The sequence below is a fragment of the Sapajus apella genome, unplaced genomic scaffold (assembly GCF_009761245.1).
Source record: "Sapajus apella isolate SASKATOON/1434 unplaced genomic scaffold, GSC_monkey_1.0 scaffold72, whole genome shotgun sequence".
Classification (NCBI taxonomy): Eukaryota; Metazoa; Chordata; class Mammalia; order Primates; family Cebidae; genus Sapajus; species Sapajus apella.
Window position 1 is genome coordinate 342,318 of NW_022437012.1, and position 26,756 is coordinate 369,073.

Genomic DNA, 26,756 nt, shown 5'->3' on the forward strand with positions numbered 1-26,756 from the left:
CACACTTTATCTAGTCTCTTTCTCTATATAATACATATATAGATATAGATGTACCTATGCGTATGTGTATCTATCTATAGATGTGTATATATTATAGCTCTACAGACGGATGTATAGCTAGGGATAGCTATTGATGTAGACATCTCTATTACATATATTTTTTCCTCCGTGAATATTTAGAGAGTTAGTTGCAGACAATGTGATTTTTTTTTTTTTTTTTTAGACAGAATTTCGTTCTTATTGCCCAGGCTGGAGTGCAGAGGTGCGATCTCAGCTCACTGCAACCTCTGCGTCTCAGATTCAAGTGATTGTCCTACCTCAGCCTCCCAAGTAGCTGGGATTATCCACCTACTCCCAGCCTCCCAAGCCTCCCAAATAGCTGGGATTAGCCACCACGCCTGGCTAATTTTGTATTTTTACTAGAGATGGGGTTTCACCATATTTGCTGGTCTCGAACTCCTGACCTCAGGTGCTCCACCGGCCTCGGCCTCCCAAAGTACTGGGATTACAGGCGTGAGCCACTGCGCCTGGCCAGACAACATGATCTTTACTTATACTGTAGCGTGTATTTCCTCAGAACAAAGACATTCTTTTATATAACCGCGAGTACATTATCAAATTTGGGAAACTTAACATCATATAACACCCTCACCTATCATCCATCCCTATTAAAATAGGGCCAGTTGTTCTGATGTCCCAAAGCAGGTTTTGCCCTGACCCAGACCCAGTTCAGGACTGGACGTTGGGTTTAGTTGCCCCTCTCCTGACCCCACTTGAGTCTGGACAGATCCTCAGTCTCGCCTCGTCTTTTATGGTGTTGATGCTTCTGAAGCGTACGGGCCAGGAGATTGTAGGTGGTCTCTCTTTTGGGTTTGCCTGTTTCCTCGTGATGAGATTCAGGCGGTGCTCTTTGGGCAGGGACAAGAAGTAGATGAAGCTGAGTCCTCAGTGGTCCACGCAGGTGGTGCACATGCTAACAGCAGTACTGGGTGAAGGCGAGCACCTCTTCCTCTGTGATGGCTCCGCGTTTGAGTAATAGCATGATTGCTGACCATTTTGCTCATTTCCAGTTTGGTGCTGTAGCAGTACTGCCGCTTTGAATAGCCAGCCTTGTGCAGATTTTTTAAGCATGTAAGTTCTGTAGGCTGGAGTCCTGGTGATGGGATGGCTGGGCCCTAGGCTGGGTGCTTATTAATATTGATGGGTACTGCCAAAATGCCCCATAGGCTGTAGCGTGTTATCTGCCAGCTCCAGCATGTGTGAGGTGAGGGCCCATTTCCCTACATCTCTGTCTTGGTGGGATGCCAGTGATCTGTGTTTTGCCATCTGGCAGGTGATCAGGTGCTGGCTGTGTTGCTTTCATTTGGCTTTTCTTTACATTAGTAAGGTGGAGCATCTTTTCGTGTTCTTCATGGTTTGGCTGACAAGTTCCAGTTCTGTTATTTGCTGTAAGGAATTTAACATCAAATTCTGCTACTGTTAACTAAAACCTGACCACATACCAGACTGTCCATGGCGCTGGGGGTAGGGGTGACCTGGTTTGGGTGAACTGGTGGCCTGTTTCCATGGTCTCTTGGAGGGCTATGACTTAGCCCTCATTCAAGGAAGAGGGGCAGGCAAAGTTGCAAAGTGCCAAAAGAAGTTGGGAGGAAGGAAGGAAGTCAGCAGGAAGAAGAAAAGTTATATGAAAATTCAAAGTTCAGTGTCCAAAAGCACAGTGTTTGAATGGATCGCAGCCGTGCCCATTCATTCCTGTGTGGTGTGTGGCTGCTTCCTGGCTGCAGTGGCAGAGTCGAGTAGTTGTGGGTGATCTTCTGGCCCACAAAGCCGAAGCCCGTTGCTATGCAGCCCTTCACAGGGAAGGTGTGCTGATGCTCGGGCTGGAAGGTGTTGGACATATGGGTTGCAGGTGGGAAGAGGGAGAGCACAAAGGTGCGTTGAGCACTTGTGTCTAGCCTCCTCCCTGCTCCCTGCTGCTCCTCAGGCAGGTGGGGCAAGGGGGCGGAGCCTGAACACAGATGTAAGCTTGGAGTAGAGAAGTTTCCACACCCATTTGTGTGACTCAGGGCCCTTGGGCAGGACCCAGGCCATCCTTCTGGGAGGGTGGTAGGGTGTGGCAGCCTAAATCTAGCTGAGGAGCCCTACCCCTCCCCTGGGTAGGGAGTGCTGCCTGGATGCCCTCACCCTCGGGCTATAACTGGAGGGGAGGCAGGAGGTGGGGGGAGCACTGGGCTCAGCCTGTGGTGGAGGTGGGTGGCGGGTGGAGCCTGCCACTGTCCCTCCCCGGCCCCTGCCACTCCCAAGGTCACCTTGGCTCCTCTGGGCTGGGCTGGCAGCTACCTGCTGGCAAGTTTTCATCACAAAGCAACCTGGGCCTCCTACCCTGCTAGCTTTTAAAAGGCCTTTAACAGTTGACGGTGTAGGGTTGGGCCAGGACTTGGGAGGGAGTTGCCTTGAAGCCTTTCCAGGCACTGCATGTCCAGCATGCTTCTACCTCCTGCTGAAGCTCTTGCTGGACGCAGAGGTTTCCTGGGGCCATTGTGAGACCTCCTGTATGCCAGAGTCTCTGCTGGGTGCATCTTCAACCTTCCAGCAACCTATGCTCCACCTCCTGGGTTCAAGTGGTTCTCCTGCCTTAGCCTCCCAAGTAACTGGGATTATAGGCACCCATCACCACGTCTGGCTAATTTTTTGTGTTTTTGTCTTTTTTGTTTGTTTGTTTGGTTGGCTGTTTTTGTTTTTGAGTTGGAGTTTTGCTCTTGTCGCACCAGCTGGGGTACAATGGCACGATCTTGGCTCACTGCAACCTCTGCTTCCGGAGCTCAAGCAATTCAACTGCCTCAGCCTCCTGAGTAGCTGGGATTACAGGTGGCCACCACCATGCCCAGCTAATTTTTGTGTTTTTAGTAGAGACGAGGTTTCACCATGTCGGCCAGGATGGTCTCGATCTCTTGACCTCGTGATCCACCCGCCTCGGCCTCCCAAAGTGCTGGGATTACAGGTGTGAACCACTGTGCCCAGCCCACCCAGAAATTATTACATATATGATGCAGTCGGGGTTAGTTTTTTCATATGGATAACCAGTTATCGCACAGTACTGAGAAGAGATGGACCCATCCTCATTTATAGTGTCATATATGAAATTTCCCAATAAGGAAGTCTAGTCTGGCTTCTTGTTCTTTCCTTTGTTTTGTCTCCGTGCCAAAACAACATGGCTTTAGTTGCCATGACTTCAGTATGTTCAGAGTATGGCAACATGTGTTTCAGGGGGAACTAGTGTATTGCACGGAAATGAATATCAAATTGTATGCCACATCCATGAGACTTCTAGGGCATGGGGCAGGAGGGTCGGAGCCTTAGGAGAAGTGGGAGGGCTTAGATGCATAGAAGAAGGTCCCGAAATGAAATGAGTATCAAGAAGTTCAGGGGAAATGTAATAGATACACTCCTTGAATATTAGAGCCAGGTAGGACCTTTGCAGTGATGAAACGTCATGTGCAGTAGTCTAGCAGGTGTGGAAGGGGTGGTCTAGTGGCCACGTGCTCTACCTTTGGCATCAGATAGACCAGGTTCGATCTTTAACAGGACACTTCACCTCTCTGGAACTTAATTTCCTCATCTATGACATAGGGCAACAATGGACTTTTCTTATAGGGCTCTCGAGGACTGAGTGAAATGATGTACGTATAGGGCTCACAGTGTACTGCCACATGGCTGCGTGACAATTCAGGTTTGGTTATTTTTAGCCTATTTCCTTGATTCTAAGACCAGCTTCCCCTGCCCCCCTCCCCCCATTTTACAATTCTTAAATTAGAACAGGCGTTACTGCCACCTTCTATAATGATTTGTTTTCCCTCCTGGATCATTGTTGAGAATGTAGGAAACACACAAACAAAAATCTTAACTTGGGGAGTTGCACCATACGACATTTGGCACACATGAACCTGTGTGCAAAATGGAAGCGGATGCCTTCCAGAAAGGAGCGGTTGAGAGGAAATCATGGACAACTACAGCTGTCCTGTGCCCAGCAAGTAACACCCAGAAGGTGGAGGTGGCGAGTATGGTTAAGTTCTGGAAACTGACAGATTCTGATCCGGGCTCTGCCACTTATGAGCTGTGTGAGCTTGCCCCAGTCAGGTAACCTCTCTGGGCCTCTGCTTCCCCCATCCAGTAGGGTGAGTGATCCTAACTGCTGCTGGAGAGCCATGGGGGTGACTACTTGAGTGGGCTTTGCCACACAGAAGCGCCCTGTGAGTGGAGCTGTTTGCTGCTGTTCCCTAGAGGCACTCCTCCCCCTCTGCCTGGCTGTGTTTTGCTTTGGGATTTCTTCCTTTTTTTTTTTTTTTTTTTGAGACAGTGTCTCGCTCTGTGGCCCAGGCTGAAGCACAGTAGCATGATCTTCGCCCACTGCAACCTCTGCCTCGTGGGTTCAAGCAACTTTCCTGCCTCAGCCTCCTGAGTAGGGTAGCTGTGATTATAGGCGCCCGCCACCGTGCCCAGCTAATTTCTGTGTTTTTAGTAGAGACAAGGCTTTGCCTGTTGACCAGGCTGGTCTCGAACTCCTGACCTCAGGTGATCCATCTGCCTTGGCCTCCCAAAGTGCTGAGATTATAGGGGTGAGCCACCGCATCAGACTGGCTTTGGGATTTCTTTATCATTCTTTCCCTGAATTGCAAAAATCTTGGCCACTCTTCAAAGCCCATATCACATGTTTTCTCATCTCCTGGTTCAAGCCTGTCTGACACTCCCTGCCTCGTCCTGGATGCCTGTTGCTCACTTTGGGGCCTCCTTTGCCTCTTACGGAATTGTAAATGTTATAGTACAGCTCTTCCCATTCTGTTTGATGTACCCCAGAGGATTGCCAACCCTTTGAGGGCAGGAATGTGTCACTTTGGCAAACCCTGTAATTCTAACAGAGAGCAGCCCTGTAGCAGTGTAAAGAGGGTGAAATGACATGGAAGCATTTGCTGAGTGCCTACTGTGTGCCAGATGGCGCAATGATGAGCAGAACAGACACAACCCGCGCCTTCTCACGGCCCACTGTGCTGGCTCCACCCACGCCCAGCAGTGATACCGGCCGCAGAGAAATGCCCATGTACCCTAGGTCAGTTTAGCCTGTGTGACCTTACTCATCAGCCTGTGTGTGACTGTGGGTGGTGACCTTCTGCATGGCTTTTGGGATGGCACTGTGCTGTGTGAGTCGGGTGGGAGGTCGGCCTGGGCCCACTTGTGTTGGCATGGGGGTAGGAACGCAGAGGGTGACTGGACGTCCATCTGCATGGATAGAAAGGAAGATTTGGTGGTGAAGTGTGTGAATCAGGACTCCACTGCTAACGGAGAAGGCTCATGTGGCCACGATCCCTGGCCCAGGAGAAGCTGTGATCCTGGGCCTAACGCCTCACTCAATGGCTTTACTCTCCAAGTGGCTGCCCCTTCTGTGCAGGCCTGGAAATTGCTCTCTACAGGACAGGAGGTGCCTGCTGTTTGGCGGGAGCTGAGGTTCCCTGCAGAGCCTGGGGTCAGTGCTAATTGGGCCCTAGGGCACTCGTAAACTCACTTAATGACCACCTGGACCTTGGTTGGGCAGCTGTCTGCATTCTTTATCTACCGAAGGCAGAGGACACTGGAAAAACCAGTTAGGGTGTGTGAGGCACATTTTATGTCGATGTCAAAGAAGTGTTGGACTCTTGGTTTAGGAGCCTGGAAATGTGTGCAATCTGGCTTTTTCAGAAAGTTGGTCATGTTGAATAGGGCAGAAGACCCTTTTAGGAGCCACGTCTCCTGAACAGGTAAGTGGATAGGACCAGAGTTTGGGGTTTGGTCCTCTTCCCTCTGATGGGAAGGGCGCCCAGCACATCACCATGAGCAGCACTGGTGTTTGTCGTGGTCAAGAGGTGTTCACTGGCATGTGACCAGAGACTTTTCGTAATGGCTGAGATGGAGTCTGGCCCAGTGGGCATGGCTGTGCCTGGCCAGCGTTGTGGCTGGTGGGGAGCTGTGGTGAGAACTCCAGGAACGCGCCACGCCGTGTGGCTCCATTGCCTTCCCTGTTCCTAGGATTCCCACCCACCGCACTTGGCATAAAATTGTTGCTCAGACGGCAGCTCACTGTGTTGCCAGGGCTGGAGTTGGAGACCAGCCTTCCAAAGCACTGGGATTGTAGGCGTGAGCAAACATTTGGAATGAATGATTTAATGATTAAATTTCGTATTCTTTGTCCATTCTGTTATTCGTTGGTGAGGGTGGGAGTGTATTTGTTTTTTGTGGCTGCTGTAACAGGTTGCCACAAACGTGTTAATTACAGATGCATTAACTTAAAAACATATTATTCTCTCACGGTTCTGGAGACTAGCAGTCAGAAATTCGGCAGGGGGATCTTGGGGAGACCTCACAGCTTCGATATTTGTTGGCCCCGTCACTGCCGTCTCTGCGTCCGTGGTCACATGGTGCCTCCCCTCTTCTCTGTCTCTGCTCGTGTTTCTTATAAGCACACTTGGATTGAGGGACCACCCAGATCACAGGGTGACTTCCTCATCTCAGACTCTTAATTACATCTGCTAAGACTATTATTCCCAATATAAGGTCACATGTCTGGGTTCCGGGGATTAGGATGTGACATATCTTTTAGGGGACCACCATTCAACTCACTACAGGGGTGTCTTAGTACTACTATCAATTGCTTTTTGAGCTATATAATGACTCTTGGCCAGGGGTGGTGGCTCGTGCCTATAATCTCAGCACTGTGGGAGGCCAGGGCAGGGGGATCACTTGAGCCTAGGAGTTCGAGACCAGCCTTGGCAACACAGCAAGACTCGTCTCTACAAAAAATAAAAAGTTAGCCTGGCATGCTGGCATGTGCCTATAGTCTTAGCTGCTTGGGAGGCTGCGGTGGGAGAACAGCCGGAGCAGGGAGGTTGAGGCTGCAGTGAGTCTTGATGGTGCCACTGCACTCTAGCCCGGGTGACAGAGCAAGACCCTGTCTCAAAAATAAAATAAAATAAATGGCCCATAGCCACGGGGTTTGCTCTTCCTAGTTTGCATTAAGTTTTTCACATTCATGCATGTAAGTCATCTTACATTTTATGTAGCCAGATATCCTTTTCTTTCATTGGTTTTAGGTTCAGAACGTTCTTCCTTCTTGAGTGTCTGATAATAGTCATTCATGTTAAAATAAAACCTTAAGAAATTGACTTTTAAAAACATTGACTAATAAGAATTGTGTATATTTATTATGTGCAACATGATGTTTTGAAATACGTATCCATCGTATATTGGTTGAATCTAGCTAAGTAACACACGCATTGCCTCATTTATAATTTTTTTTGTGTGAGAGCACTTGAAATAGATGGTTAGCAATTTTCTAGAATACAATGAATTGTTATTAACAATAGTCACCGTGTTGTATATAGATCTCTTGAACTTACTCCACCTAATGGAAATTTGTATCCTTTGATCAACATCGTCCCTATTCCTCCACAAGAAATTGACTTTTCAATCCAGTGATAACTTGTTTTGGTATTTGCGGTGAGGATCTGCACTCTGAAAGAAAAAGCTAGTCTCCACGTGTTATAAAATTTCATAGACCTATACACATACAAGCCTACAGAAAAAGAGAGAGGGAATGTGCAAAACCCCTAGAAATCAAAGAAAGGGCTGTAGTTTTGGTAATGTACCGTGGTTCCATCAGATGCTGTCATGGAGGATGCTGGCACAAGGTACGCATTCTCCATGGCACAAGGCACTATTTTTTTTTTTTTTTTTTGAGACCAAGTCTCTGTTGTTCAGACTGGAGTACAGTGGTGCGATCTTGGCTCACTGTAACCTCCGTCTCCCCAGTTCAAGCGATTGTCCTGTCTCAGCCTCCCGAGCAGCTGGGACTGCAATCGCACGCCGCCATGGCTAATTTTTGTATTTTTAGAAGAGACGGGGTTTCACCATATTGGTCAGGCTAGTCTTAAACTCCTGACCTCAAGTGATTGACCTGCCTCAGCTAGGTGCTGGGATTACAGGCATGAGCCACCACGCCTGGCCATATTTTTATAACTTTTTAAGAGTCTATAATTTTTAAAAATAAAAAATTTAAAAAGCAAATTAGATTTACCATACAAATTATTAAATAATTTATTGTATTATTTCTAAAACACCCTTTATTAAGTTATGATATAGGCTAGAGTCTTGTAAAATTGTAGTTTAACATTTAATTTGGGGAAAATTGGCAGCTATATATATATATATAATCTATATACAATGGCCTTCCCTTCTGGGAGCATGGTGTATCCTATTTATTCATGGTGTATTTTATATTTCAATAAAATGTGTGTAGTTTCCTTCAGGTTTCATAGATGCTTTTAAATGTTCTGTTATTATGGGTGGACGTTGGTTCCATTTATATCCTTTCACCTGCCTGTGCTGGTTATGTGTCCCTGAATATAATCTCCATACCCTTTCAAATACATGGAATTCTTTTAACTGGGGAACACGCTTTGCATTCTGCCATTAGAGACAATGTTTAACAGGCTTCTTTATTCCTTCGGACTTACTCTCAGAAAGGGTATGGTTGGATATTTACCCTGTAATGTGAATTTAAGTAGCTGTGGTGTATTGGGGGTTTGTAAAGGCTTATGAGTTTGTGTTCAGTGATTTTAATGCTAACTGTATTTTCCTGAATTCTGTTTCTTTGAAGATTGTAGAGGTGCTGTCTCTAGTAGGGCCACACGGTATGTTGCCTGGGGTATCCTAGGCCCGACCAGGCAGGGTGGTCAGACTGACGTCAGTCCAGAGAGTGAGCTGAGCTGGCTGTGGGCTTTCTTCTCTGCCTTGCTTCTCAGGGCCTTGAGGCCTGGGTGGGCACGGAGGGTGTTGAGAAGGCTGCTAGCTGGATGAATCCCAAATTTAGAAACACTCAGAAATGGAAAATGTCCCATTCACCCCCATCCAGGTCAGTCTTACGAAATCCGACTATTGGAGAATCGGAAGCTGGGAGACTTTCAAGATCTGAACACAAAATATGTCAAGGTAAGCCTCACAGGCTATTCTTACCGCCTCAGGGAGACGGGCTTGGTAAGGGTGTGGGTCCTGGGCTTGCTGGGGTTGGGCATGAGTAGCTGGAAGGTTAGGGAGAGGCCGGGTTCAGCTCAGCCCTCAGCGGTGAGACGCAGCGTCTGTTTGGCTTCTCTGGAGCCTGATGTCCAGGTGGGGATTAGATGGGCTGGCAGCATTGAACTTCTCTGAGCTTCACTGTGCTCATCTGCACAAAAGGGCTAATACATTAGACATAAAGCACTTAGTGATACTGGGACAAATGGTAGTCATCACTATTGTTGCTATCGTTAGTGTTACTGGAGTCTGAGGAAGGGGGAAGTGGGGTGAAGCTTGAGAACTGGGAAAGGAAACTCTAGGAGGGAGGGGCCTCCAAGGTGGATGGTTTGCTGTGGCTCAGGGAAAGCAGGTGGGTTCCTTTTGGCCCGCACAGTCACGTGTCCCCTGCTGGCCTCCCTCCCCAGAGCATCATCCGCGTGGTCTTCCATGACCGCCGGCTGCAGTACACGGAGCACCAGCAGCTGGAGGGCTGGCGGTGGAGCCGGCCCGGGGACCGGATCTTGGACATTGGTGAGTCTCCTGGCCAGGAGAAGCCAAGCAAGGCTCGAGGCACCCAGGCCACATTGGGTTCTTCCTGGATGCCACCAGGACCTGTGCCAATAAGGCATTTTAGCTTGTGCCTGCTCTGTGTAAAAACCCACGGGAGCTTGCAGAGCTGACCATACACTGGGTCCTGCCTTCAAGGAGGACCTTTTCCCTTTTTCAGTGGAAAAGAAAGGTCTGTGGAATTGGCCAGGTACCGTGGCTCATGCCTGTAATCCCAGCACTTTGGGAGGCTGAGGCGGGTGGATCACCTGAAGTCTGGAGCTCGAGACCAACCTGGCCAACACGGTGAAACCCTGTCTCTACTAATAACACAAAAATTAGTCAGGCTGTACACAGCTGTAATCCCCGCTACTTGGGAAGCTAAGGCAGGAGAATCACTTGAACCCGGGAGGTGGAGGTTGCAGTGAGCCGAGATTGTGCCATTGCACTCCAGCCTGGGGCAACAAGATAGAAACTCTGTCTCAAAAAAAAAAAAAAAAAAGGTCTGTGGAATTTAGAGACGTGCTCACAGGGAGTTCCAGGAAGCCTCTGCAGAAGGATGGTGCCTTATAGGATTGTGGTAAGTATTGAAGAGAACTGTGAGCATCACAGAGATAGATTGGCAATGGAAAGGGAATTCTAGGGGCTTAGGGACCGGCCCACAGTCCTTTATCCATAATCCTTGGGGCCGGGTGGGTTTTGGAATTCAGAAGCTAGAATGACAATACGGTGTGTGTACCCAGAGCATCAGGGAACATCCCCAACAGGCAGCCACACACAGATTTCTGTAGCAAAATAAAAAGATGAGTCATACAAAATAGGGTGAAGACAACATAACACTTGTGGTTCAGGTCAGGCTTTCCATCCAATAAGTTACGCAAAACTTTTTCAGAGCTTTTGGCATTTGGAATCGGGGTGAAGGAATTGGGACCTGTAATTGGGTCCTTCCGTAAATATTAGGGCGAGGCTGACAATTGCACTTTTGTGTATGTGTGTGTGTATGCAGATATTCCACTGTCTGTTGGTATCTTGGACCCCAGGGCCAGCCCGACCCAGCTGAATGCCGTCGAGTTTTTGTGGGACCCTGCGAAGAGAGCTTCGGCATTCATTCAGGTGGGCCGCAGGGAACTGCCCCCTAGGGGAAGGCCTAGTCTTCGGGGTGGCCTGTTTGCAGTTTCCCAAAACTCACCCATCTGGATGAGCTTCTCCTCCCTGTCACTGCAGGAAAGAGAGAGAATGGGTGTTGTGAAGAGTCAAACAGAGCTCGTTGGTCCCTATTTAGGGAAAGGAGTTGGAAGGTTTTAGAATTCTATCTGGGTTTTGCCCATAGAATATATAAGTTTTTTGATTCTTTCTTAGTGTTTCCTATCATATACATTGTGCTGTCACCTACCTGGCTGTTCAGAAAACAGAAACCTGATAATAATCCTTGATAATCCCTTTTCCTTTACCTCACGCTCCTTTAAACAAATCTTGGGAAAAAAAAAAAAAGAATATATAAGTTTTTTTAAAATGAGTATTTTCCAACATAAATCATTTGAAAGTAAACATTTTTTCTATTATAGTTTCCATTGTTGAATGAATTTTGTTATCAGTTCCTGGTGTATATGCCATGTGAGATCGAGGTGGTGGAGGACGTGACCGTGGCGTTGTGGTTGTGGTTCTGGCCCGATCCCGGCTCTCTCGCTTGCTGTGCCTCCTCCCCTTTCTGAGACTCTTAGTTTTCCAACCTCCCATCTTCTAAATCAGATAATGAATACAGAGCCATTAACAGGCCCAGTCTCGAGGAATCACTTCGTAAAAGTTAGCGATCTTTTCTTTGTCTCTCTTTTTTACAATTACAATATTCTTAATATATTTTAAAATGATTATTACAGTTATTATTACAATTATAGATTAGATTTTTATAATATGATCGTAGTATTATAACAATACATTGATATCGAGGGCCATTTATGTAGTAGGAACCTACCAGAAATACAGAAATGGTTCCAGCCTTCTGGTTATGCTTCCAGCCTGGCCTGAGTAGCTTGGACACATTAGAGAGCTGTCAGGGTGTGCTGTGGTCCCGGCCCTCAGTGTAGGATTTGCCAAGGGAAAGAAACCTGGGTGAGGAGTTAGGTTGATGTTATCAGGGTCAGTGGCTTGGGGGAGTGGTGGGGACTTAGCTGGTCAGGCAGAGCCTCCACAGTAAAGAGATAAAGGTGTGTGGGGGATGTGTCTTTTGCAGGCAGGGGAGCAGGGAGGCCGTCAGCCTGATGGACGTGTCAGGGAGAGCAGGGAGGGTGTAACAGGCCCGCATTGACCAAGCAGGGAAGGACACCTCCACATAGAGGGGGCACGTGGGTGATCCAGGGTCCTGCTGGGTGCCTCCTTGCCACCTGCCCAACGTTTCTGCTCCCAGGTGCACTGCATCAGCACAGAATTCACCCCCAGGAAGCACGGGGGCGAGAAGGGAGTGCCCTTTCGAGTGCAGATTGACACGTTTAAGCAGAATGAGAATGGGGAGTACACGGAGCACCTGCACTCAGCCAGCTGCCAGATCAAGGTGTTCAAGGTAAGATGGCTTCGCTGCCCTGCTCTGCCCTGTTCCTGGCCTGGCCTGTGGTCACATTCATCCGCAGAGACTCTGGAGACTCTTCTTAGAGGCCCAGCAAGGAACACAACGTCCCTTTAGCACATGGCTTCTACCTGGACTCCGAGTGAGCAAGGGCTGCAAGTCCAGGCATCACAGGCTGCTGCTGCCCTGCCGGGGGCATCTTGTCACCTGCAGCACCTGCTCAGCTTCTGGCAGAAGCATCGGCATGGAGGTCATTCTGGCTGTGGGTCCTCAGCGCGACTCTATTAGAATGATTCAATTTGCACATTTTAGGGTTTTTTTTTTCTCCCAAGCACACTATAATTGCCCACAGGTGCTCACATCTGGATTCTCCTTAAAAATCAAAGCAAGAGTCCCTCCCTGCTGGAGACCTGGCCTCGGATCTTCCTGTTTAGGGCTTGAGGCCATTTTTCTCTTTGCAATGGCTTCCTGTTAAAGAAACATTTTCAGGGACACTGTCTCCCTTTTCCTTCCTTGCTTCATTCCCTGTAGTCGCCTGTCACTGTTTCCATCTCTTCCATCTGGACTGATTATTTCCTGAAGATAGTAGCCAGCAATACAGCTCAGTGTCCTGTGTGGCCTCAGGGAGGTGTGGAGGGCTGCATGAGCCTGCATCACTCTCAGGGTGTGAGGGCAGCCCATGTTCAAGCAGGTCCAGCCCCCTAGCCCCCAGCCCCTGTAGGCCCTGTCTGCCGAGGCCACTAGCAGGTATCTGCAGAGAAGGAGTGGACCTACCTCCTGGGCAGGAATTGCCTTGAGTAACCAGCCCTGGTGCTCATTCCATCTTTCTCTTGTTTCACTCCCAAGTGAGTTTGGAGCCTGCTGAGAAAGTTTCATCTGCCAGAGCTGGAGACCCCAGAGGGAGTTGCTTTAGACAGGGCCCATTAGAAATCTGGGTGTGTGCTGATCTTCCCCCAGACTGAAGGCACGGGCCTGTGGAAGACCCAGGCTTGGAACGGATGTGGGAATAAATGCCCACAGGTTGAACCATCAACCTGGTGGCAACCCTGGGAGACAGGGAATGGTGCCATTTCTCACAGCCTGGTCTGCAGTGAGCACCGGGCTGTGATCTGGGAATACGCCGTCACAGCTGCAGTAGAGGAAGCCGAGGATGAGCTGACAGTTTGCACTCAGGAGACCACACAGCCAGGCTGCCTGAGGGTTGTGGGCACAGGGTTCTGAGGCGCTGGCCCAGCTCCATGGATTGGGACGCCTTGGTCAGTCAGTGATGGGGGCCAGGGTGGGAGGGATGTGTGTTGTCTTTCCTGCCAGAGCAGTGGCCTCCAAGGGGAGCTGTGCTTGTTTCCTATGCTGCTGTCACAAATGGCCGCAGATTTCATGACTTATGCAGTGCGCATTGATTATCTTCCGGTGCTGGCGGTCAGAGTCTGGAATGGTCCTCACTGGGCTGAAGATGCCAGCAGACCTGTGTTCCTTTCCAGAGGCTCTCGACGGGGCTTTTCCCTGTTCCAGCTTCTAAAGCCATTTCTAGGTTCACGGTTCCTCCTTTGTCTTCAAAGCCAGCAGGAGCAGGCTGGGTCCTTCTCACATGGCCGCCCAAGCCTCCTCGTCTACCTCCCTCTTCCTTTTTTAAGGGCACTGTGATTGATTACATGGGGTCTCCCCAGTTAATCCAAGATAGTCTTCCTATTATGTCAGTTGTGTAGCAATCTTTTTTTTTTTGAGATGGAGTCTCACTGTCGTCACCTGGGCTGGAGCGTAGTGGCACGATCTCAGCTCACTGGAACCTCTTGCCTTCCGAGTTCAAGTGATTCTCCTGCCTCAGCCTCCCAAGTAGCTGGGATTACAGGCATGTGCCAACGTGCCCGGCTAATTTTTTTGTGTTCTTAGTAGAGATGGCGTTTCATCATGTTGGCCAGGCTGGTCTCCAACTCCTGACCTCGTGATCCACCCACCTTGACCTCCCAAAGTGCTGGGATTACAGACGTGAGCCAAGGCACCCGGCCTCACGTAGCAATCTCAATTCCATCTGAAACCTTGATTCCCCGTTTGCTGTGTTAGGTGACATATTCACAGGTTCTGGGAATTAACTTTAACACAGCCAACTTTGGGAGCCATTGATCTGTGGGCCATCTCCACCAAGCAGTGGGCATGGCATGGTGGTATTTCTGCCCGCTCTGGGATCTGACCGTCCTGCATGGGTGTGTGCTGTGGTCTTTGTCTAGCCTGCAGTTCACTGTTGCTCTGTCCACCCCCGCCATGTACAGACTGTGTCTCTGGTCTGCCAGCATTGGCCCCCTTCAGGTAGCCATTCACTCCCTCACCTGGGATGTCAGGTTAGTTCTGCTGCTCTCAAAGTGTGCGCCCTGGGGGAGACGCTGTCCTGGGCAGTAGGAGAGAAATGAGATAGGCATCTCCACCCCCATGGGGTGCCCTGTGTACCCCTTCTGCGCCTTGGGTCAGAAGCTTAGGAGTAGGGGCTCTGTCTACCAGGCTCCTTGACCCACACCAGGCGTTGCTTGGGGAGTTGGGCCAGAAGCTTCCTGGTCTCAGTGCCCCGAGGAAGGCTTTGGCACCTCCTGCAGGGAACAGGGGTGGCAGGAGCCCCTCGTCACCCAAAACTGGCTCCTCAGAATGCCAGGGGTGTGTCCTCCCACTTGCCCGCCCCCATTCGCAGAACAGATGCAGTTGGTGTGCATGAGCCAGGCTGAGCCAAGCCAAGCTGCCTGTCACCCCTCCCTCCACTGGTCACCCCCATTCCTGGGAAACCTGGCTTGTTGGAGCCCCTCCCTGGGACTGAAGGGAAAGGCAGGGCTCGTCTCTGAGCAACCAGCTCCCTGCAGGCCTCATGAAGGCCCAGTGCATGCCCACGTGCAGGCTCAGCTGTGGTCTGGCTGTGACCCCGCCTTGCCTGTATCCTCTGTGCAGGGAGGAGGGGTCTCCTGAGGGACAGGAGCTGGAGGTGGAGCAGGGAGGCCAGGTCATGGGGGTATGACTGCTACACCCCTACTCTCACCCAGGACAGTGGATCTGTCACTTGCATCCCTGTATGACCCCCGCCACCCCGCTTCATCCAGGCAGGCATCACTCCAAGGCAATGAGGCCCCAGCCTTTTTGGCATTAGGGTCCGACTTTGTGAAAGACCATTTTTCCACGGAAGAGATGGGGATGGTTTCGGGATGATTCAAGTGCATTTCATTGATTGCGCACTTTGTTTCTGTTGTTATTGTATTGTCATATATAATGCAATCATTATACAACTCATCACAATATAGAATCAGTGGGAGCCCTGAGCCTTTCCTTTAACTCGATGGTCCCATACAGGGGTGACGGGGGGACAGTGACAGATCATCATAAGGAGCATGCAACCTAGATCCCTTACATGTGCAATTCACAATAGGGTTTGTGCTCCTATGAGAATCTAATGCCACCACTGGTCCGGCGCAGGAGGCAGAGCTCAGGTGGTGATGTGAGCAATGGGGAGCAGCTATAAAGATGATGATGAAGATGAAGCTCTGCTCACTCACCTCCCGCTGTGGGGACCAGTCCTTAACATGCCATGGGACCAGTAGTGGTCTAGGGGGTTGACGACCCCTGCTCTAAGAGATGCTCCCTAAAAACACTTGATGGGGGACCCAAAAGCCTGAGAAAGGTGCCCCCTGGAATGAAAATCCCTGAAGGTGCCATGGAGCTTGAACCGCTTTTATCATTACCTGCCCACCACACGTAGCCTGCTGGGTGCATAACAAAACTGCTCAGTTCTAGCGCTGCTCAGTCGTTACATCTGACTTTGCGGAGTAGGCACGAGCTCCTGAGGTGTAAATGCTAGGAGACTACATAGCGAGGTTGAGAAGGCCCCCCATAGTGGCACCTGCGGGGCCAGCCTGCAGTGCGGCACACTGGGCACTGTCACTTGGATCCTCTCCGATCCTGATGAACCCCTTGAGCCTCAGTTTCCCACTCTGTAAATGAAGGGAATAATAATAGCCGTGAGGCCTGCACACCCTTTGTAAGTTGCTCCGGTGACAGGGCACCCACGACTGGCAGGCTCTCTCTCTGGATGGAAATGTTCCCCTGCAGACAGAGCATAAGCTGGGGGCTTAGCAGGAGCCCTGAGAGTTGGGGGAAGGAGGCCTTCAGCTTATGGCCAGGATTTCACAGGTGGCAAGCACAGACTAAATCCAGACCAGCAGCTTGTACTTCTTCCACTTCCCTTGGCTCTACCTGGGTAACCCAAGGAATGCACTGGGATTCCTTGTGGGTCCCCAGGGTTCCTTTTCATAAGCAAGTGGCCATGGGAACAATCTTTTCCCCATGAGCAGCAGAGTGCAGAACCCATGACAGGTTCTGAGTTCCTCAGATGGGGAAGCGTTCAGGTGGATTGGCAGAGGAGAGAGGTGCCTCCTGCCCCTGTGTTCCTCCCTGTGCCCCAAGGCCCTGGGTGAGGTGGGAAGCAGGAGAGGGATAGGGGGCTGGGGCCTTTGTTGGTTTGGGACTAATTGGACTCTGTACTCTGTGCTTGTAGCCGAAGGGAGCTGATCGGAAACAGAAGACTGACCGGGAGAAGATGGAGAAAAGAACAGCCCAGGAGAAGGAGAAATACCAGCCATCCTATGAAACCACCATCCTCACAGAGGTGAGCCGGCTGGGTGCAGGGACAGAGCCTCCAAGGGCTGGTTTAGATTTCTGGAAAATCGCCCATCTCGGGTGAGTACTTCTGAGAGCGCTTATTCCGTTGTGGTGGGTCCCAGTGTCTGGAGCTGGTGTTCATCTGATAAGGCCTAGTGGCCCGGGAGCTGTTTCAAAAATAACTTCCAGCTCTGCTGCCTTTGATTGCATCTGTGCTTTCCCAAATTAGGTTACTTTTTTTTTTTTTTTGAGTAGGTAATGTATTCATATGGTTTTAAATTCAAAAGGTACAACAGAGTGTACAACAGAAAATATCCCTCCCAGTGCTGTCCCAGCCTCATGGTTTCTCCCCTCCAGGGCAGAAACCTTGTGTATCTGGCCCAACTTTCTGTGCAGGTAAAGCCAGTGTAGACACATGTTTGCCCCATTCCTGTATTTATACGCCAACAGTGTACATTGCCACACCTCGCTTTTTTCGATTATTAGCTCATCTTGGTGCCTGTTCCCTGCAGCGTTCTCGTTCCTTACCTGGCTGCATGGCATGGTGTGTGATGGCCTGTTGGTGGCTGCGGAGTCATTTCTGGGCTCTTGTAGTTTCAGTGGTGCAGTGAATAACCGCATGCGGAGGTCTGCGCATGGGAGGAACCTGCAGCTTTCCATTCTCAGTGGGATCTGTGGGTTGGAGGGTGTAACACTTGATATTTTGCTGTCTGGTTGCATTTTCTATTAATCCTGACAGCAGTGCCAGCCTGCTCCAGCCCTCCATATGTCCATGGGAATTCCTGAAGTGCTCGCTCTTCCTCTCCCCCATCTACTGTTTTTTTGTGTGTGTCTGAGACAGTCTTGCTGTCACCCAGGCTGGAGTGCAGTGGCATGATCTCTGTGGCTCACTGCAAAGTCCGTCTCCCGGGTTCAAGTGATTCTACTGCCTCAGCCTCCCCCAGTAGCTGGGATTACAGGCACGCATCACCACGCCCAGCTGATTTTTTTGTTTGTTTGTTTTTTTGAGACAGAGTCTCCCTCTGTCACCAGGCTGCAGTGCAGTGGCATGATCTCGGCTCACTGAAACCTCTGCCACATGAGTTCAAGCGATTCTCCTGCCTCCTGAGTAGCTGGGATTACAGGTGCACACCACCATACCCAGCTAATATTTTTGTATTTTTAGTAGAGACGAGGTTTCACCTTGTTGGCCAGGATGATGTCAGTCTCCTGACCTCGTGATCTGCCAGCCTTGGCCTCCCAAAGTGCTGGGATTACAGGTGTGCACCACCACACCCGGCCATTTTTTTGTATTTTTGGTCGAAACGGGGTTTCACCATGTTGGCCAAGCTGGTCTCGATCTCCTGACCTCAAATGATCTGCGCACCTCAGGCTCCCAAAGTGCTGGTAACACTGTCCAGAGTGTTCTCCACCTCCTGATACTGTTCTCTCCCTAACTGAGCTGCTCCCTCTCCGTTGCTCAGCTGTCTCCCCCTGGGAACAGAGGTCCTGGTGAGCCGCATGCCAGGCCTGTCCAAGCCTTTGCCACAGTACTGTGTAGTTGCTGGAAAGCCCACCCTGGGTGGGGCCTGCTGCCTCTTCTCTCAGCAGTTCAGCTTTCCTCCTTGGCTGCAGGATTCAGCACCAACAAATTTGAGCCCACACTTTCAACATTTAAATATTTACCAACCCGGTAGTTTGGTGGGTGTTAGTAAATCTTCAGGAATGCTTCAAACTGGCCCTCTCTGAAGAGGTGTCACTGAAGGGAAGGCAAGAGATGACCGTTTTCCAGCTGCCTGGACTTGCTCCAGCAGGCAGAACCTGCAAATCCTTGCTCCCTTTGGGAGACTCCACGTGCATTTGTTTTTGGCTTCCATACTAGAAAGTTTTTGAGGGCAGGGATCACATCTTTCATGTTTGTATATCTCCCGTAGCCCCCAGCAGAATGCCTGAAATGGAATGAACGTCCGTCGAATTTCATTGAGAGGAGCTGCTTTTGGTGATTGTGCAAGAGCCTCTGCCCCTGTCGGCAGGTTCTTTTTCGGATAGCACAGGTTTTAATACTGACTCTCACTGCTTATTTTTCTTTGGAAGTTGCCTGTGGTCTGGTGCTCCCTGGAACAGGCATTTACATGAAATTTGTCTCTGCCAGGAAAAGCTGTTTCTGGGCAACTGGCTGGTTTTGTTTTTTCTCTTTCGTGGACCCAACAATCACGTGGCTGTGATGTTTCCCCTCTGGGTTTACCGCCACGAAGCCCAGAGACACCCCTTCCATGCCTCACTTGCTCCAGGGGTGACTTACTGAACATTTTTGCTGGCTTCCTTCGTGTGGCCCTCGTAACCTGCCTGGCCGGGGCTCATTAAGGGCAGTGGGTAAACGCGGGCTGCGTTGGACAGGTCAGGGGTCTCATGCGCTGGTCTCAGTGCATGCCTGCTTGGGAGGACCGGCGGCGCGCAGCTCAGCAGCTCTCCAGATCCAGCTCGGCCCTGTGCTTTCTCCTGCAGTGCTCTCCATGGCCCGACATGGCCTACCAGGTGAACAGCGCCCCATCCCCAAGCTACAATGGCTCTCCAAGCAGCTTTGGCCTCGGCGAAGGGTACGTCCCACCTTTCTTTCTTTGGGTTCCCTGGAATGAAGACAGGTGTAGTTTCCTTTCTTAGTCTTCCTTTCTAGGTCTCCTCTCCTTTCTGTGTGGGTTTCAGGGTGGCCAACTCGTGTTGAAGCCACGTCTGTCGTTAGCCTTTACACAACTTGTAGTTCTCAGAAACACCCCTGTAAACATTGTCAGGTGAGGCAGCAGCCCAGAACTTACCTGGTAATCAGGACTGGCTTGAGGGTGCATTGGGACAGCCAAGCCTCTGGTGCCCTCTGGGGCAGAAAGGCCCTCCTGACAGTGGTGCCTTAGGAAGCAGCCTAAGGAGGCCCTTCCTGGTTCTTTGTCCCACATATTCACTGAGTGTGGGGGTGTGGGGGTCTGGCTAGGGTCATCCCTGCCTTGGGTTTCAGGCCTTACAGCACAGAAACTGGCTTCATTACCATCCCACACAGCTCTGCAGACACACAGGCCACATGGACCCTGAGGACGTGCGATGTGCTGGAGCTGCAGGCAGTTTCCTGACTCTTGTGGGCTGTGGGCCGTGGGTCACCATGATGGCTCTGCCTGCCCTGTGCTGGCAGCAGGGGTGGAGGCAGGGGAGCGCCAGGTGGGAGGCTGTCTGATATCTGGCTGCAGGTTTCTCGGAGCTCATGCTTAGCAACAGAGCTTTTCTAATGGGACAGCGAGATTGTCTGTGAACTTGATTTTACCAAGGAGTTCCCCGGGGGAGTGGGGGTTGACATGGAAATAGTGTTAGATTTAGATTTAGGCAGACCTAGTCTTCAATCTGTACCTTTTGGGGGGTAATTTCCTTAACCTCTCTGAGCCTCAGTTTCTCTGCTACAAAAGGGGAATAATAATTCCACAGAGTCGGGAGGAATGAGTGTATGATGTTTGCACCCCGTAGACACTGGTGAAAAGTGGCAGCTGTCTTCACTGATTCCTGGTCTGGGGATCAGCCCTGTAAGGGGGTCTCATTTTCTCATTGTGGAAAAATACACGTAGCACAACATTTACCATTTCTAAGTGTGCAGTCTGGTGGCATTAAGTGCATTCACACTGTTGTGCGGCCCTCGCCACCGTTCACCTGGAGAGCGCTCAGGTCTGTGCCTCCTCCCCAAGCCAGCCCCCGAGGAAGCATGTGTACCCCTCTCGGGAGAAAACAGAACAGTGGATGGATGTCAAGCCGCGGGTGCTTGTTCCCTGCAAAATAACTCCCCGTGGGATTCCTCTGTCCTCTCCTGTCACCACCTGGCAAAGGGTTTGGTGGAGGACCCTTGGGTTTGACAGCAGCCTTCCCGGTGCTGAGGCACTGGGTGCCCTTGGTCAGCCTGCCCTTCCCTGGGGCTGGGGCTTGAATCTCCAAGTTTAAGGCCAGCAGGGGTCAGCCAGCAGGGGCCTGGGATGTGCTGCTGATTACTTGATTACTCGGGGTAGAGGAGTATCATTGGGTGGGACAGTGTAGCCTATCAGAACTTCCTGTCTACACCGAAGGCTCAGTTAGGGATTTTGAGGGATTGGCCGTTGGCTCCTACTGTGTTTCTATGACTCAGGAAATTCTTGAGGACTCATTTCACTTAGAACAAGTCCTGCACCTGATGGGAAGTAAGAGCACCAGGCTGGGTGCCAGGACCTTGGCCCTGGGAGTCCCCTCTGTCCTCATCACTGGTTCCTTTTCCTTTGCAGCAACACCTCTCCGACCCACCCAGTGGAGGCCCTGCCCGTGGGCAGTGACGTAAGTGTCTGAGCAGGGCTCTCTGGCTGGTGGTCCCTCGTGGTCCCTGAGCCGCCATCTCAAGGCCTGTTCCCTCTGCCCGCAGCACCTGCTCCCATCAGCCTCCATCCAGGATGCCCAGCAGTGGCTCCACCGCAACAGGTTCTCGCAGTTCTCCCGGCTTTTTGCCAGCTTCTCAGGTGAGCATCTCCGAATCGCGTTTAAAGCCCGGGGGCATCTTGGAAACACTTAGCAAGGCCGGCCACCTTCTAGGACTTGCTCTCAACCAAGGCAGCGCTGTGGTTTCAGCTGGGAGACCCGGGGTAGTGTGGGTTCACTCGCTCACGTGCCCAACCCTGGGCCAAGTGCTAGGCATAAGAGATGCTGCCCCCAGAAGGTCCTGGGTGAGTGCGACTTTATGGGGACCTTCTGGGTGACTTAGTCAAGATCCCCTCACCTCTGGGGGAGGGTGAGCTCTGGTCTGTCCAGGAATAGTCCCCTTAGGCCAGTAGGGTGATGCAAAGCTCTTGATGCTTTTCCTACCCAAGTACTGCTCCTCACACTAGCTCCAGAGCCACGACCTGGGAGATGGAGGTGAGGCCACAGATGAGACAGAAAGTGGGCTCTTCCTTCTTTACATGGTTTCAGAGCCCTTACTAATGGGCCCTCAGACAGAAGTCCCAAGCCAGGTATTGCGGGGTGCAAAGGTGAACTGAGCAGTGAGCCTTGCCGCCGAGTAGAGTTCATCCACAGTGACACAGTAAAGGCTCGGCCACACCTAAAGGAGCGGGTTCCACAGACATCTGTGGCGGTAGAAGAGAAACAGCGCTCATGCATCCTCAGCTCAGGAGTGCTGAGAGCCTGTTGAAGGAAGGCCCCTTGGTGGGGTTAGACAGTGACCCCTGTCCTTGGGAGCTTGCAGCTGTAAGTCAGTACAGATGTGGAACTTGCTCATTTCAGTGTGGTGTGACGTGTGTGATTGGGGTGGGGGGTTCAGAGGGGACCCTGAGCTGGACTGGGTGGAGGAGGGGAGGAGTGCCAGCCATGGTCTAAAGTAGAGCAGTCAGCCACCATGTGGGCTCCTGCCTGTGTGGTCACGCAGCAGAGGACCCAGGTGGGGTGGAGTGGAGTGGGCCCAGGGAGGAGAGGTCAGAGAGGCACCAAGGGACGCGGACAGGATGGGGACCCTGGAAGAACTCTGACTTTTACTCCCAATGGAAAGGAAGCCGTTGCGTTTATAGAATTGTCCCTAAAACCGTATCTTATTGTGGCAGGGGGAGGGGGTGGGAATTGTGGCCTTGGGCACGCTTTCGACTGAGGCTGATGTGCTAGTAGCTTGCAGAGTCTGTGGGACCAGGCTTTCGGGGACCCCTTGGGCTTTGAGGAACGGGCAGCCCTCACACCATGCCTGCTTCTATCCCCATGAGATAGTTGCCTTCCTCTGTTCCTTTAAATGTGGCCCCATCCTCACGTGCTGCGGTGGAACTGTAGGTGAATGCGAGCCTCTGGGAAACTGTTGGCAGTATCTGCCAGGACGAAACACACCCTGTGACCTGGCAGCCCTCTCCGGGGCTGCACCCGGCAGACACGCACGTGTGTAATGAACAAGGATGTGTGTGAGAACGTTCAGAGAGCCTGTGTATAACATCCCAGATCGGAAACACCCCCAGGGCCCATCCACATAGAGTGGGTGTGTGGATTGTGGTGTAGTCACACAATGATGATAGATAATAATGGGCATGAGCAATCTGTCACTACATTCAACACAAGTACCCCGTGAAACACGACTTGGAGAGAGGGAAGCCAGACCAGGAAGAGTGCCTACTGTTCAATTCCATGTACAGAAACTTTAGAGAGAATGCAAAACGTGTCTGCACTGTAGGAAGTCAGGATAGTGGTTCCCCTGGATGGGTGCGGGGTGGTAACTGGCATGAGGGGCCTACAGGAGGCTGGTAATGTTCCACAGCTTGCTCTGAGTGCTGGGTACAGGGGTTTATTCAGATGGTCAGCATCCAGTGAGTCGTGTACTTCCATAAACAGACAGATGCACATATGGCCAGTGTCCTGTGCTGATGACATCTATGCATACTGATTTTATGTCAAAGAAAAAGAGAAGAGGCCAGACTCAGTGGCTTACATCTGTAATCTCAGTACTTTGAGAGGCTGAGGTGGTGGATTGCTTGAGCTAAGGAGTTCAAGACCAACCAGCCTAGGCAATATAGAGAGACCTTGTCTCTTAAAAAACAAACAAACAAAAAAGACTAGGCATCTGTAATCCCAGCACTTTGGGAGGCTGAGGCAGACAGATCACCAGGGGTCAGGAGTTCAAGACCAGTCTGGCCAACATGGTGAAACCCCATCTTTGCTAAAAATACAAAAATTAGCCAGGTGTGGTGGCGGGCACCTGTAATCTAGCTACCTGGGGGACTGAGGCAGGAGAATCACTTGAACCTGGAAGGCAGAGGTTGCAGTGAGTGGAGATGGCACCAGTGCAATCCAGCCTGGAAGACAGAGGGAGCCTTCTCCAAAAAAAAAAAAAAAAAAAAGAAAAGAAAAGAAAAGAAAGGGGGACAGGCAGTGGGAACCTGTTCTGCTCACTGTTGCGAGCACTGGCAATTCCTGGGCTGTGATCGATCTTCTGATGTGTTGAGCGTTTTGCCATTTTCTCTCTATGAGATGTCTGGTGCCTACCACAGGTGCAGCTGGCTCTTCCCCACCCCCTCCCCCAGTGCTCTTCGGTCTGCAGGTGCTTGGAGACAGAGTCCTTTCTCTGTGCTCCATGTAACAGGTGTCCCTGTCTTCCTGCTTAGGTGCAGACTTGCTGAAGATGTCACGTGATGATTTGGTTCAGATCTGTGGTCCTGCAGATGGGATCCGGCTCTTCAATGCCATCAAAGGCCGGTAGGTGTTGGTTTCTCTGGGAAGCCAGCCGAAAGCTGTGTACGTGGCATCTGGCGGGAAGCGCCTACCTCATCCTCTTGGATGGTGGGTGGTCTGGCTGGCGGGGACAGGGCTCCTGAAATGTGGGGTCAAGAATAGGAGGAGGTGTGGCAAGAGGGGCCCAGGCCGCAGCAGGGATGTGAGACACTGCAGTGGGAGATGTGGCCCATGTGGCCGGCTGCTGCAGACCCTGCCTGGAGACCCCTCCCTCTTCTTGGTTGGATGAGAACCTTGGCCTCTGGATCTTGGCCTCTGAGCCACTTGCCCAAGTTCTCACATGCTCGTGTGATCCTGGGTCTCGGCTGTCCCCTCCCTGAGGGGAGCTGTGGACTGGGGCTGGTCAGATGGCATGCAGCAGTTTCAGGGCAGACTCCAGAGCAGCGCTGTCCTGCAGACCTTCCTGCCACGGCAGAGGTGTTCGCAGCCATGCTGACCACGTGTGGCTGTGGAGCTGACCACGTGAGACTGACGTGATCGGTGAAATTTTTATTTAACTTCAGTGAATTTAAGTTTTAATAGCCACACATGGGCATCATGGTTTCAGAGTGAGAGCCAAGTTTGGAGTCCCAGATCTGCCTCTAAGGTGCTGTGCAGTGAAGGGAAAGCCCTTAGCCCTGCGAGCCTCAGTTTCCTCAAATGTGAAATGAGAGCGATGGTCCTAGCTCCCTCGCAGGTTGTGTGAGGATGAAATGAGTATGCATGTTCTGAGAACAGTACTTGGTGCACAGCAAGCCACAGACAGTGCTCGCTCTAATTGCTGCCTGAAAATGTCTCGTACGTTGAACTTCGTGTTCTGGGGCAGAGTACCCCTGGGCAGGCTGTGGGACCTGGGAGGATCATCCACCGCCCCATGACAGCCACTCCGCGTCCCCACTGCTGTCTTTTTTCCTCCCCGAGTTCTGCACACTGTTGTTTCCATCGTGGAATGTTCTGAAACAGACACGCTTGGTCCACCACACCTACTCTGTATTTTTCTCTTCTCCTGCCAGGAATGTGAGGCCAAAGATGACCATTTATGTCTGCCAGGAGCTGGAGCAGAACCGAGTGCCCCTGCAGCAGAAGCGGGAGGGCAGTGGAGACAGCAGCCTGTGTGGTGAGTTGTGGGGAGCAGAGCTGGGACCCACACATTGGGCCCGGCAGCCACTTTTGAACCCGCGGTCCAGCCTCTGTTCATTTCCAGTGAATGGTGCAGGACAGCCTGGGGCTCCCACATCCCCACATGTGGAAAGGGCAGCCCAGTGCATGCTCCTTGCATGGTGCATGGTCTGACCCTGCAGCGTGGACACTGCCCCAGTGCACACCCTGAGGCTTGGAAAGGTATTGGGATTGCCCCAGGTCTTGCTTCCAGTGAGTGGCAGTCAGGATTAGAGCCAGGAAGGCCCACTCTGGAGCATTTTGTTTCCCCACACTGCTCCCTACACAGCTCTTAATGAGAGGAGGCTCTGGAGAACCTCAGAGGTGTGGCTGTCGGCCTCCCTGCTGCCACTGAGCACTCCCAGTGGCCATGGTGAAAGGTGCCAGCCTGGGCTCCTGCTACTTCTTTTTGCTAGCAGTTTGGTTTGTTTTAGGAGCAAAATTATGGCTGGGTGTGATGGTTCACGCCTATAATTCCAGCACCTGGGGAGGTAGGAGGATTGCTTGAGACCAGGAGTTCAAGGCCAGCCTGGGCAACATAGCAAGACCCCATCTCTAAATATTGAAAAAGTAGGCCAGTTGCAGTGGCTCATGCATATAACCCCAGCACTTTGGGAGGCCGAGGTGGGCAGATCACTTGAGTTCAGGAGTTCGAGACCAGCCTCGAACTGAAACCCCATCTCTACTAAAAAAATACAAAAATTAGCCAAGCATGGTGGCGTCTGTAATCCCAGCTATTCTGGAGGCTGAGGCAGGAGAATCACTTGAACCCGGGAGGCAGAGGTTGCAGTGAGCCGAGATTATGCCACTGCACTCCAGCCTGGGCAACAGAGTGAGACTCCATCTCAGGAAGAAAAAGAAAAAAAAAAAAGGATAAAGAAGGAATAAAATTAGAAAAAGTAAAACTGGCTTGGAACAGTTGAAAAAGAAAAATGAACAATTAGAATTCTCTTACAAAAAAGGAATCTTAGCACAGAGGGCTGGGCTTCTCACCTGGTTTCATATTGGAAGGAACTCTGCACAGTGCATGGCGATCTCACTGTGGTCAGGATCTGGTGAGTAGCTGGAACCCTGTGGCCTCTGCCACCCTCTTCTCACAGAACCACCCTGTGTGTGTGGTTTTTTGTGAGACAGGGTCTGTCACCCAGGCTGGAGGGCTGTGGTGCATCCCTGACTCACTGTATCCTCAGCCTCCTGGGCTCAAGTCATCCTCTTGCCTCATCTCCCCGAGTTGCTGGGACCACAGGTGCACACCACCACACCTGGCTAATTCTTGTATGTTTTTATAGAGATGGAGTCTCACTCTGTTGCCCAGGCTGGTCTCAAACTCCTGCGCTCCAGAGATCCGCCTGCCTTGGCCACCCAGAGTGCTGGGATTATAGGCATGAGCCACCATGCCCACCTATGCCTGCTTTTAAAATATTGGGCCTCTGATCAGGTTTGTTGAACCAAGGGTTTCTCAGGTGAGGGAAAGGCTTGAGAACCTTCAATTTAATGCAATTGCATTTGCTTTTGAGGAACTCGAGGTCCTTTGAAATTGAGTAACGCACCCTGGGTTGCGGTGGCCTTTGCTCCTGCC

The 26,756-nt window shown here is 51.2% G+C and overlaps 1 protein-coding gene across 1 annotated transcript in view; it reads left to right on the plus strand.

Annotated features, from left to right (window-relative positions):
- TFCP2L1 (transcription factor CP2 like 1) overlaps window positions 1-26,756 on the plus strand; it is a 66,295-nt gene that overhangs the window by 29,404 nt on the left and 10,135 nt on the right. The window contains exons 3-12 of the mRNA XM_032250611.1: window positions 8,939-9,015; window positions 9,504-9,609; window positions 10,631-10,737; window positions 12,029-12,181; window positions 16,710-16,820; window positions 19,298-19,389; window positions 21,076-21,124; window positions 21,210-21,303; window positions 23,914-24,004; window positions 25,033-25,136. Of these exons, the coding sequence (XP_032106502.1) occupies window positions 8,939-9,015; window positions 9,504-9,609; window positions 10,631-10,737; window positions 12,029-12,181; window positions 16,710-16,820; window positions 19,298-19,389; window positions 21,076-21,124; window positions 21,210-21,303; window positions 23,914-24,004; window positions 25,033-25,136 (984 nt within the window). The remainder of the gene's footprint in view (window positions 1-8,938; window positions 9,016-9,503; window positions 9,610-10,630; window positions 10,738-12,028; window positions 12,182-16,709; window positions 16,821-19,297; window positions 19,390-21,075; window positions 21,125-21,209; window positions 21,304-23,913; window positions 24,005-25,032; window positions 25,137-26,756) is intronic.